Source organism: Zalophus californianus, chromosome 7 (genome assembly GCF_009762305.2).
Source record: "Zalophus californianus isolate mZalCal1 chromosome 7, mZalCal1.pri.v2, whole genome shotgun sequence".
Classification (NCBI taxonomy): Eukaryota; Metazoa; Chordata; class Mammalia; order Carnivora; family Otariidae; genus Zalophus; species Zalophus californianus.
This window is the reverse complement of record NC_045601.1, coordinates 37808067-37820860: the sequence shown is the minus strand read 5'-3', so window position 1 is coordinate 37820860 and position 12794 is coordinate 37808067. Positions and strand designations below refer to the sequence as shown.

General features: G+C 39.2%; 1 protein-coding gene across 12 annotated transcripts in view; it reads left to right on the top strand.

Annotated features, from left to right (window-relative positions):
- NCOA7 (nuclear receptor coactivator 7) overlaps window positions 1-11474 on the top strand; it is a 158366-nt gene extending 146892 nt beyond the window's left edge. For 7 of the 12 annotated variants that reach the window (XM_027603595.1, XM_027603594.1, XM_027603596.1 and 4 more), the window contains 6 exons: window positions 967-1092; window positions 2485-2523; window positions 2630-2782; window positions 8390-8485; window positions 8916-8989; window positions 9363-11474. In XM_027603595.1, coding sequence (XP_027459396.1) covers window positions 967-1092; window positions 2485-2523; window positions 2630-2782; window positions 8390-8485; window positions 8916-8989; window positions 9363-9498 — 624 coding nt within the window. In that variant the 3' untranslated portion in view covers window positions 9499-11474. The remainder of the gene's footprint in view (window positions 1-966; window positions 1093-2484; window positions 2524-2629; window positions 2783-8389; window positions 8486-8915; window positions 8990-9362) is intronic. The other 5 variants (XM_027603598.1, XM_027603605.1, XM_027603601.1 and 2 more) reach the window with 3 other exon arrangements.
- The last annotated feature ends 1320 nt before the right edge of the window (window positions 11475-12794 follow it).

Here is a 12794-nt window from a genome sequence, read left to right as displayed (position 1 = left end):
GCCCCCATGACAAGATAATACAATTTAGTAATTTCCTTACCTATAAATCTGGCTCAGATGGTGGCAGGTACTTTTTATCTGTCACTGTGCCTATTGGAAATTGAGTGGTGTGTCATCTGGCAACTTTCACTAGATGTAACGTGAATGCTTTTTCTCTATAATGCAAACGTCACTGATACTAGTACCGAGGTATTTTGCTGAATTAGTTACTATATCATTCAATTTCAGAATCATTTAGTGATTTATCCAGACGTTAGGAGGGACAAAAAATAGATTTTTAAGTTGAAATTGACTTTGGTTCATAAGCGTAGTTAACAATGAAATAATAAATGTGTACAAAATCCTGTTTCTCAGTTTTGAAAGGTTATTTTGATGGTTTCTGATTGTACAAAAAGAAATGTAACCTAATTGTAATTTAGCCTAAAGCTTTGTATTTCTTTGTATTGGTGCTTCTGGTGGATGTTACCATTTGTTAGTTCTATCAGGGTTTGTTGCTTTGTGCCATAGCCTTGAGAGAAAACATCAGAGGAGTCTTGATTAAATAAACTATCCTTATCTTCCCAATTTCCCTATTTATAGAAGACTTACAGAATGATTGCTGATGAGTCCGTTAACAATTCAAACTTAGATGTAGGCTAAAAGAGAATAATATAGGGCATTTCAAGGGTATAAGTCACCTGTGGAGTTATGCATAATAATTCACACTCAGTGAGCCCTCAGCCACAGAAGAGGAAAACCTGTGACTTTAATTTGCACATATTAAGTGTCTCGGTTGTACTGTGTTAAATTCCACGTTTGTTCAAAATTGTAGCTGAAATTAGCCCTTTTCCCAGAGTTCTGGTTCAATTTTTGTCCTACTGCTAAAACTCCAGCTGTTTCGGGCAATTGTGTTACCTGAGGTCATTTTTAGTAGGCGAAGGAAAAGCAACTATATCAGGTTTGGGGGGCTTCTCTTCTCCATTTCAGATCATCACGGTTGAGGAGGCAAAGCGCAGGAAGAGCACCTGCAGTTACTATGAAGATGATGATGAGTTGGCCCTGCCAATCCTGCAGCCCCACAGTGCACTCCTGGAGAACATGCACATAGAGCAGGTGGGCTCTCCCTGGGGACGTAGGACGGGGGTCTTCCAGGCCTCAAAGAAGCATTTCCCATCCCTGCATTTGCTCTTCTCACGGGGTGAAGGAAGAGCCAAGTTTTAAAAGAAGAACACCAGCAGCCTAACCAACACCAGTGTCCTTTCTCCTCTTCTGAGGTTACATTAGCACTCCCTGCCACCTTCTCGGGAGTTTGGGGACTTGGCCGGAAACTATATCCATCTCCTAAGTCTGAATGAAAAGTCTTTCTTGTCTTCAACACAATTTTTATTTTTTTTATTTATTTTTTTTTTTTTTAAAGATTTTATTTATTACTTGAGAGAGAGAGAGAGAAACAGCATGAGAGGGGAGAAGGTCAGAGGGAGAAGCAGGCTCCCCGCCGAGCCAGGAGCCTGATGTGGGACTCGATCCCAGGACTCCGGGATCATGACCCGAGCCGAAGGCAGTCGCTTAACCAACTGAGCCACCCAGGCGCCCCTTCAACACAATTTTTAAATTGTCCTACCATAGTCTTCATGCATATTCTTAACACTTAAAAAAGGATCCAAATTTATCCTAGTGATTATTACAGATTTCCAATAGTTTTAACTTATTGGGCTAAATAAAAGTTATATAGCAAATATACTTTACTAGCTTTATGAAAACTACCAACCCCAAGTAATTTTCCTTTGTCTGTGATTTCCTTTGTTCACTTTATATTTTCTGAAAATCTGTTACTTCAATTTTATGAAAAACTATGGTTTGCTATATTTGAACTTGAGTAAGGAATCTCTTGCATTTCTCCCATAAGTCAACTTAGAAACCTGAATTTCAGAGACCTTAAAAGAATCAAGTTCAACTCCCTCAATTTGCAAATGAGTCTGTAAAGGCCCAGGAACGCCAAGAGACTTGACCAAGCAGTTACAGAAATGGGGTTCATGCTGATATTACAACTGATATTAAGCATTCTGAAGACTTCAGTACTTCATAGCCTCCTTTGTTAGTATTTTTGAACAGACACGCATTATTGGTATTTATGGCAGCCAAATTTAAGCTAACTGTTAATGTAGGTGAAAGATGCAGCAAGATGAATACAGACTACATTTGACGACTAGCATAAAACACCTGCGTTTTCTTCTTCTCACTTCTGTGGGAAGCTGCAGTTAGTCGTCAGTAGCAGCTCTGAGTGTATGAGCATTTAGAATGAACTGGAGAACCATGAACTATTTGGTGAAGGGCAGGTTGAAGTGTCTAATTCATAGCAAGCTAGGTGATGTATCTTCAAATGTATAGTTGCCTAGTGACCCCTCATTCAAGTCCCTGAGAGGGAATGTATACTCTTGGTGGCATCCCTGCCAAGACAGCACCATCAAAGCAGTGATCTTTTTCCTTCTGTTTCCTGGTTTATAGTTACAAATATTTGTCAGAGTAAAAGGAAGCAACGTGTGGGTAAGTATGCTTTTTGAGTTTGAGCCTCAGGTACTTGCTTTGTGCTACAAGCTTATCAGATCCGTGGGCGAATTGTATATCTACATCTCCATCTTTGGATTTGCAGCTGGCCCGACGCCTTCCAGCAAGGGTACAGGGGTATCCGTGGAGACTCGCCTATAGCACATTAGAGCATGGGACCAGTTTGAAAACTCTCTATCGGAAGTCAGCGTCCTTAGACAGCCCTGTCCTGTTGGTCGTCAAAGATATGGATAATCAGGTGAGGCTTGTTCCGCTCACAGAAAACATTTTTTTGATGAAGATTTTCAAACTTACACAATCGTAGAGAGACCAGTATAAGAACTCCCCATCATCCAGATTGTACAGTTAGCAGGATTTTGCCACATATGCTCCATCAGTCTTTCTTTGTTGGTTTTTCTTTGCTGGAGTATTTTGAAGTAAATCCCAATTACTATGTCATTTCACCCCTACATACTTCCGAATGCATCTCTAGAAGAAAATGGAGTGGATTTCCAAATACAGTCACATACGGGAATTTTTTTCTGCTGTGCTCACTGTATATATAGTAGGAAGCAATAATGAAATTCTGCAACCTAAAGCTGGAAAAGTTGGACAAAAGTCAAGTCTGGATTGGGAGATAGTGCAGAAAGAAGTTCCAGTGCCATACCAGAACTCTTTCCAGGTAGCTGAAGTAGTGCCCACAAACCTTGTCTGCATGGTTGCTCAGATGGAGAGCCCGTCAGGGCTGTGGTGTGTTGTACCTGAAGGACCCAATTGTTATGAAATAGCAAGGAATGTTCTGTACCATTGCTCATTGCCCTTTCGCCTGTACTGTATGGAGGCAGTGGTGAATTCTCGATATTACCCCCTTGTTCCCTCACTAGTACTTCTCTCAGTCAGCGTGGGTGTGAGTGGAATCTGTGCAATTTTCTTTCATATACTACCCACTCAGGTTTTTGCTCCACAAGAGGAAGACATCTTTCAAGTCTGCTATTTATTATTCACTCCAGTTTATCTGTGTTATATCAAGAAGAAACTCCTTTACATTTTTAAGATGTAGATATTATTCTTTTCTCTTTCTGGCATTGAAGCAGGTTTTGTTCAACAGCCTTTCATTCATTCACATGTTCAGAAAATGTACGAGTGCCTGTCATATGTGGGGCACTATTAAGCATTGGGAGCTTGCTGTGAAGCTATGTAATTGCGTTCATTTTAGGGAAATAGATCTTTGTTATCATGCTTTGTCTTGGGAGAAATTAGAGAGAAGGGGGGTACTGGAGGCATTGTCTGTCTCCACTGTGATCTTTCCTGGGACTTTATTGCTGCGTTATTATAGATAAAGAATTGTGGGGAGTCGTTTAGTTATTTTCACTGTTACTATTATTATTATTTCTTGATGGATGACATCTTATTTAATCACCATGCAAGTGGGTATGGTCAAGTTAAAAATTAAAATAATAATAACAGCAGTTTAAAACGGAATTATGTAGGGATTTAGTGAAATGTTTGAAAAGTTGGATGTTATGTTTTAGAGGAGCTATGGCTAGATGGTTTTAGGCCACACACAAACCCTCACCATAAGATAGATTAGTTCTCCCACAAATTTACCAAAAGATACCAAGTTTGTTGGGGAACGTGCTGGCAGCACAGAGCAAGGATGCAGCACAGTTTCACCAAGCTTCCCATCAGCAGGTATATAAATGAGGCCTCTACCTGAAGCGTACACTATTTATCAGGAGGTGTAGTCTTACTGGATCTGGTGCCCTAGAGGCACTTGTGTTGTTTGAAAACACCTGAATACTAACTCTGCTCTCCACACCCATTTACCCCCAAGGCAGGAATGTGGCTTTGCTGTGTTTGATAACATGATAGAACAACACCTGTAAATTTATCTGGGAATAAATTATATAAAACTCTAATTTAAAAGAATTATACATGCAGAATGGCAGCAAAGGGAGCTCTGCAGAATCGATAATCAGTGAAACAACCATAACTGGTAGAAATTATAAAAAACAATAGTCACTTCAAGTCTCTCACAATTGCTATGATATATCCTCGAGGGGCAGGCAGGTCCCTAGCACTTCTTACCCCCTATCCAAGATCTGTGTTTCAGAGGCTAAATTCTAGGTAAGGACGGCTTAGAGGTAGAGGATTATTTTCTTCTACCTAACCTCTATTCCTAGGGGAGGTGCTCTACCTTAGGCATGGTAGCATAAAAGAGTATCTAAAGCCCTTGCCACAGCTCTTAGGGCAGAAGTTTTATGCCAGGTGAGGCAAGTCAAGACCACCAGCAACTTCCCCTACCTGCCACCCTGCTCATAAAATAAGTGTTCCTCTGAGGGAAGCGGGCCACTCTCCAGCCCCCAGCTCCACGGCAGAGCCCCTGGCTCCCAGCTCTGAGAGAAGAGGCAGATCCTAAGACCTAGAGCTCTGCTAACGTCCTCCCGTGGACACACCAAGGTTACAGAGGTAGAACAGTTCTCTCTGAAAAAGACCTGAAGACTAACAAAACGGATCTTCTATAACACAGGACAGGAGAAAAAAAAAGACAAAAGAAAAAAAGCCACATCAAGATGGGTAGGAGGGGCAGAAAAGTGGTCTTGACAGGACTCCACTCCATCCCCCTAGTGACCCACGAGAGAGAGATCACAAAACATGCAGCTCCTCTCTGAGAAGTGAGGGGTTCAGGTCCCACATTAGGCACGCCAGCCTATGGGACCTGTGCCAGAAAGGCAAGCCCCCAAAACAACTGTCTTTGACAACTAATTTCTGGGAGAGCATGAGGGCTGTAGGAAAGGGAAATTCCACTGTTGAAGGGCTCACACACAGACTTACTTGCGCTGAGTCTCAACACAGAGGCAGTAGCTTGAGAAGCACCTGGGCTGCAGGTGAGGGAGATTTGTTGACTAGTTTTAGAGAGTATAACAGAGGGGCAGGGGTCTGATGGAGATCTCTCTGGGAATAGAGACACTGGAGGGTGCTAGTTTTTTTTGTTTTTTTGTTTTTTAAATGCTACTTCCTTGCTAGCGTGGTGCTGGTGGGTGCCATTTTTGGTGCTCTCAGTTTCCCTTGCTAGTGCCACAAGCTCACTCCATATTCCCCTGTGGCCCCACCCCACCAGGCCAGCCCAGTGCTCATCCAACTTGGCCTCTACCCTGCCAGACCAGGCACTTAGGCTGGCCCCAGCTCTGTGCTCATCCACCACAGCTGCTCCAGACATAGCACACAGACTTTCCCCAGCCATGCACTCATCCACTTGTCCACTGTGGCTCCCACCAGACCCCTTATACATGCTCCCCCATCCTGTACTTATCTACCATAACCCCTGCCCTGTCAGACTCAGTGGTTGAACTTGCCCTGGCCTAGGCCCTGTCCACAGCATATATAAACAACAACAACAACAAAAAAAACCCTAAAAAGGACATAGAGTTCTGAAGCTGTCCCCAAAGGAACTGACTTTATTTAGAAGAGTATGAAGAAGTTCAAGCCAAAGGGTACTCTAGAAAATGATGAAAATTTTGGTGGTAAACAATTAAGAGGAGGCCGGTAACTGCATGAAGACAACAAGCTAAACTGAGGAGCATCTAGTTTACCAGAGAGAACCAGGAAAAGAGATAGCTAAAGGAGGGCCTTCCTGGAGTTAGGATAAACTTCATGAACTGGCCAAAGAAACTACCCCTGCAGAGGGGCCCAGTTTCAGTCAAATTAGACTGTGGAGTAATTTATACTCCACAGGCATTGTGGAAAATAGCAATCAATATTCAGGCAATTGATAGAGTCTGATTTATACTAACTTAATTCCAGTGAGGTACAGAAATGTTACTTCGATATTGCTCAATTACATTTTCCCATTTTTGTGGTAATTTAGTTATACATATTACACTGATGTATATCAAAAACCCAATGATAAATTGTGCATTTAGGAGGGCACTTGATGGAATGAGCACTGGTTATTATATGCAACTGATGAATCATTAAATTCTACCTCTGAAGCTAATACTATGCTATATCTTAATTAAATTGAATTTAAATAAATAAATTTTTAAAAATAAAAAGATTACTACTTCATGTAATTTTTTCTACTAAGAAGCTGAGAGAAGAGAGGAGGGCAAATATACATTTATAGGTTTTGTTATATTAACCTTTTTTTTTTTTTTTACCACTTTTGGTTGTCTCAACTTTTTTTTCCCCATGGATTCCTTTGTTCTGTTATTGGCAAATATATTAAATTTTTAATGGTATAGACCCAACAATATCATTATATACATATCTGTAAAATTTCTTTCAAAATAAGTGAATAGAAAAGAGAAAATGGACATTTTCTTACATAACCACAGTGCTATCTATGTACCTAACAAAATTAACAGTAATTTCTTAGTTATCATCCAGTCCCTAATCCTTAAGTAGATTTCCATGATTGCTAAGAAAATTTTAGCTAAGAAAGAATTTATTTAGGAAAAAAAAAAAGAATATATTTAGAATCATGAGAGGGTGAGCGTAGGGTGACTTTTCCTATTCATTGATCAGAAAAGGACCCACTTTCTTCCACCTATGGCCATTGCCCTTCTTGTCCTATTTTAAGCACATGCTTTTAAAAGTAGATGCCTATCTCAGTGTTTTTTTTTTTTTATTGAAAGATCACCAAAAGAAGGAAAATGGATTTTTGATGTTTTTGTTACTGTTTTGTTTTTGTTTGTTCTTAGCAGCTCTAGAGAAAGGCTTAGTAGCAGGAAGTATGAAGAACATTATTAGTTTCTAGACTTCTACCCTACCTAATTTTTAGTATTTCAAGTTGCCAGGAACTAAGTGTAACTGGTGAAGAAGAGATTCCACATTGATTATAACCCAATTAAAATAATTTTCAAAAGTTATGACATTTTTCAGATAACCTCCATTTAACGCAATGTTTCTCCACTGGGTTTCCGAAATAGAAGGTATATCAGAATCACTTAGGGATGTTTTCAAAATATATATGTTCACTCTTGCCATCTCTTACCCTTGCAAGCACTGATCAGGATCCGAGCAGAAAGATAGGAACCAAGGACAGTGAGAAAAAAATAGAAAAATTATTGGTTCAAATACATCTAAATCACCCTTAAAGTCCATAGTACTATGGGATTTTTTTTTTTTTTCTTAAAAGCCATTTCGAGCTAAGAGATATTAGATCAGTCATGTTAAGGACACAGTGTTAATAAGCATATTGAGAACTCATTTTTATAAATCGAAAGAGAAAAATTTATTTTCTCTGTGGACATGTCTGGCCGTGACTCCACTTATAAAACACATAAGACACATGATTTTGTTCTTTCGACCACTCACTTCTGTGTGCAAGATGCATCTTGTTGTTTAATGTTCCCAGTATGTCATCTGTATTCACTAAAGGAAATTTGACCCCATAGTGGACTTCAGAAGTGTCTTAAAATTGGAACAATTGCTGGCCTTTGACAAATACGTTCTCTGAACCACTTGAGTTCCAATTAGAACTAGGGCTTTTTTATTTGTTTGTTGGTAGTCTTTTTAATTTAAGAGCTCTAATTTAGTAATGGTCTTTGCTGAAAGAGGTTTAATGATATCTCAGAACAGGATTGTGTTAGAATATTTCAGAAAGCCATTCTTTGGGAGGCCATTCTTTAAAAGAAGATAATGTTGGGCGCCTGCGTGGCTCAGTCGTTTAGCGTCTGCCTTCGGCTCAGGTCATGATCCCAGGGTCCTGGGATCGAGCCCCACATCGGGCTCCCTGCTCAGCGGAAGCCTGCTTCTCCCTCTCCCACTCCCCCTGCTTGTGTTCCCTCTCTTGCTGTCTGTCAAATAAATAAATCTTAAAAAAAAAAAAGAGAGAGATAATGTTTCTATGTTCTTTTGACAGATTTTTGGAGCATATGCAACTCATCCTTTCAAGTTCAGTGACCACTATTATGGCACAGGCGAAACTTTTCTGTACACATTTAGCCCCAATTTCAAGGTACCTAAATGGGAGAAATACCCGATTTCCCAGTGTTGTGGTGTCAGGAGTGTGGGTGGGGTTGGAGGTGGGGGACTGTCTTTGGAGCAGCAGCTGTTCCATAACCTCATCTGGACTCACTGTAGCCTGGGTCCGCCCTTCATGGCTACAGCACACAAACTGCTTTGAGGGTCCTTCCTTGGGCCTTGAAAACTGCTTTTTTGTGTGTTCTGGGATCAAGGGAGGCATGATAGCAGGTCAGAGCCAACATGTGCTTGAGAGGTCTTGCCCTTTGAAGATCTTGTCCTGGTATCGGAAAGGTCTGGCAATGAGGAGCTTCTTCAACCAAGGGGTAGTTTCCTTCCACACAGAGGTACTACCCTAATAATTCCCTCTTCGCTGATTCTCCAGATTCACATGTCTGTTCCCTCTCTTGTGTTTCTACCCTAAGGTCTTTAAGTGGAGTGGAGAAAACTCATACTTTATCAATGGAGACATAAGTTCTTTGGAACTTGGTGGTGGAGGGTAAGGTTTTTGTTGTTATGAATTTACTGCCTGACCTGTGAGAGTTTATTTTGACCCAGGTAACCAAAACCTTGTGTCAGGTGATTTTTAGCTAGGCCATGTGCTTAATTATGACAGTGGCCTAACACATAGCCCTAAGAGTCAAAGATAAAATGGTTTATTTATGTGTCTAAAGGAGGGACTACTATCATTTGTCTTTTGGGAAAGATGAGTCATTTAAATGGAATAAAGGAAATGTATGCTTTGTTTTCCACGCAGTTTAGGGTTTTGTCTGTTGGTAGCATAAAGGAAAGAAGGTGGGGCAAGGGAGGGCAGAAAGTGTGCCACATGCGATTGAAGTGTTTGTACCTTTTTGTATTTGTGATCTTTTCAGGGGACGATTTGGTTTATGGCTAGATGCTGATTTATACCATGGACGGAGCAACTCTTGCAGCACTTTCAATAACGATATCCTTTCCAAAAAGGAAGACTTCATAGTTCAGGACCTCGAGGTATGGACATTTGAGTGAAACTCACTCAGACTGCCTTAAAATACCACATTAAAAAGGTCAGGTTCCATCAGCCCTCCTAAAGCTGGCTTCCTGGAAGACACAGCCCTGGCCCTGACTGCCTCATCCCACCATACTGCTTCCTTTCCGCCAACGTCTCAGAGCATGGCCACACCGCAGAGGGATTCTGAAAGGGACATGTGGAGGGCAGACAAGGAAGAAAGAGTTGAAGTCCGGAGTGTTGAAGGACTTTATACTCCCATTTCCTTCAAATCTATACAGTGAGGAATCAGAATATTTATAGATGTATGAGTTGAATGCAATTTTTATTTTTGGTAACTGTGAAAAAAAATACTGTGGAAATACATACATGCCTTGTGTATTTATCAACATAATTTTCATTACCAAAATGTACAGCATAATATTGTTTGCCATGGAAAAGCTTAGTCTCATTTAGAAAAATTGAAAGTGCTCGGCACTTAAAGGGAATATATGATTTTTTTAAAAATTGTCTTATTTATTATTTCTAGTATATTGTCTAAAATTTGTTGGCAGTTTTTTCTTTTAATGTGTCAAATTGAAATAAATGTATACATTTTGTGCTATGTTTTGGAAACAAACCCATTTGATTTATATAGTTTTATATTGAATTTTTTTTTTTTTTGGCCCTGATTGTTTAGGGTGATAGGTCTTAAGCAGCATATATATATATATATATGCATAATTCTGAAATTTAAAAAAAACTCATTACCAATGTTTATTGATTTGACTATTGTAGGCCAGCTTTCCATTTAGTCATTAAAAAAGGAACATTTTTACTTACTCTGAACATAATTGTGTAAAGAAGAAGCCATTTCCCACAGTCATAAGTTCGTATTTACAAAAATGTATACCTTTCTGAATCCAGACTTAGAACAAACCCTGCTTTTGAAAAGAAAATGTTCTGTTTCTTACAAAATCATGTGTGTTAATAACAAAAACTTTATTTTCATAGTGTTTTGTGCATAATTTTCCCCAGGTTCTTAAATTGATGAACAGGCCTCTGTTTTAAAAGAAACTGAATGTTTTAATTTCTGCATATTTTATAGCAAATGAAAAATGTCAAATTAGCCCAACTGTATTGGTTTCTAGACTCTTTTGAGAAAAAGCAATGCAAAGAAGTGCATTCATACCAAAATTGGAATAAAAAAAGTAAAACCTATTTTTTAACATCAACCCATTTTCATATCATAAAATACTCTTTGTTAAAAATGATAATAAAGCCTTGTTAAAAATTAAACAATATTACTGATTGCCAAACTTGTATGAAAGCCAAAGACTGATAACAGAAAAAGTTTTCAAATAACAGCCAATGCTGAGAAGTGGTCTGTCATAAATTATATCCCCAGTGATCTCTGAAAGGAAAAATTAATAACAAGTAGCATTTATATACCTGCATTTAAAAAAAATAAAACCATCTTTAGCATGTTAGCCTTAAGCTGGCAGAATATTTCCTTTATTCTCTTATTTTAGGATATTTATGAAAGAGAACAAATTGCCAAGTGGCCTCCTGTCAGATCAGCAACTATTTTATTCACATTCCATGCAAGTTTAAATGAATTCTGTTAAATCTTAAATATGTAGCCTGGGTGTGCTTTCACCCAAGTTCTCCTATTGAGAACTCTTGATTAACAACATATTCACAGTTTAACCTTAACCTGCTCATTAAATGATGTGTTGGTGTGAGAGATCAGGAAGGTCTCATGATGATCAAGTTTAGCATTTATGCCATGTGCAACCATATGCTATTAATGAACAAAATGGTCATTTTGCATATAGTTCATGTCTACCTAGTTTAGTCCATGATATTATACTTGTGAGAGCATACCCAGATGCCGTGTTCTCTATTTAAAACAGTATTGTCCAATCAGAAATGTGTGGCCCTTCATTTATGGATATTGAGTATATGTAATGCAGTGCTAGCCCAATATTTTCAATAAAGGAATTTATGCATCCAGTGTGATCTTCTTTCCCGAGGATTAATTCAACAGGTATTTATTGGATGCTAGAGGTCTTCTTGTGTGAGAGGATGATGAACTATCCAGAATTAAACAAGGTCCAGTGTTCATGTCTTTATTGCTGCCTTGGAAACCCCCTTTTTGTTCCCAGTAGCCACCCTCTTATTCTCTCAGTCAGTTCATGAAAACTCCTGTTAGTTCCTAGAGCCAGTTTCTCTGTTCTTAATCCTTCTAGCTGTTCTTTGAATAGTGACCTCCTCTTTTTAACATCTCTCTTGATGTACTTCCTAATATCCATGAAGGATCTTACCATCTCATCAGTTTTTTTTGATCCCAGGCATCCTGTCTTCTAGGCCCTAAAGATGAAGACCTCAAACAGTCTTCACTGCTTCTCAATTCCTCAGTTTATGAGACTACATCAAAATGCTAGGATGGGAGGGGGCAACCTAATGGCTCACCAGACTCTGTTGAAAATGATTTAGGTATATCCCCGTGCTACAAGTCACCAGGAACATCCTGATGAGCGTGAGAAGTATTATTGCCCTTCGTTTGTTCTTTTCCTTAATTACTTCTGAACTTTTAAAGGCATGTGAAACAAGACTAGTAAAAGAACAACTTTCCTTTTGAGGAAGGCACTGACAGTCCCTTAAACAAGATAGGGAAGCTAAGATTCATATTCTTTTTAGGATATCTAACTTATTTTTAACCAACATAATCAGATAAGAAAGCAAAGGCTGTCTAAACCAAAGGCAGTTCCAGAAATTCTAGGTCAGTTATATTCACCCCTTATACAAATATCAGAAGTGCTTCTGACCACTTCCTTCTGCCCAATTGGGTCACATACTTTTTCTCATTCAGAGGAAATCCTGACCTCACAGCATCACATCCTCTGCTCCCACCTCCTTGCCTGTGACTATTATCCATAGTGATCCCCTAACAGAAGTGTCTTTACTGAGAAAATTAGGCTATATAATTCACACCAAAATCTAAGGTCTTACTGCCTGCCTTTCTGTTTCAAATCTAGTGGTTCAGAATAAAAACTAGATAGGGCCTCCCTGGTGTGGTCAATCAAGACACCAAAATGGTGTTTCTTGATAGAATATCTTTGAGGACCTATTGTTTATTTTCTAGATCAGTGCTGCTCAATAGAACATTCTATGATGATGGAAAGGTTACATGAATTTTTCACTATCCCTTATGGTAGCTATTAGCTATCATACTAGTGTTGAACACTTGAAATGTGACTTGAGTGACTAAGGAACTGAATTTTTAATTTTCATTTAAATTTAGCCAAATGTGGCCAGCCCCTGCCATTGTAAG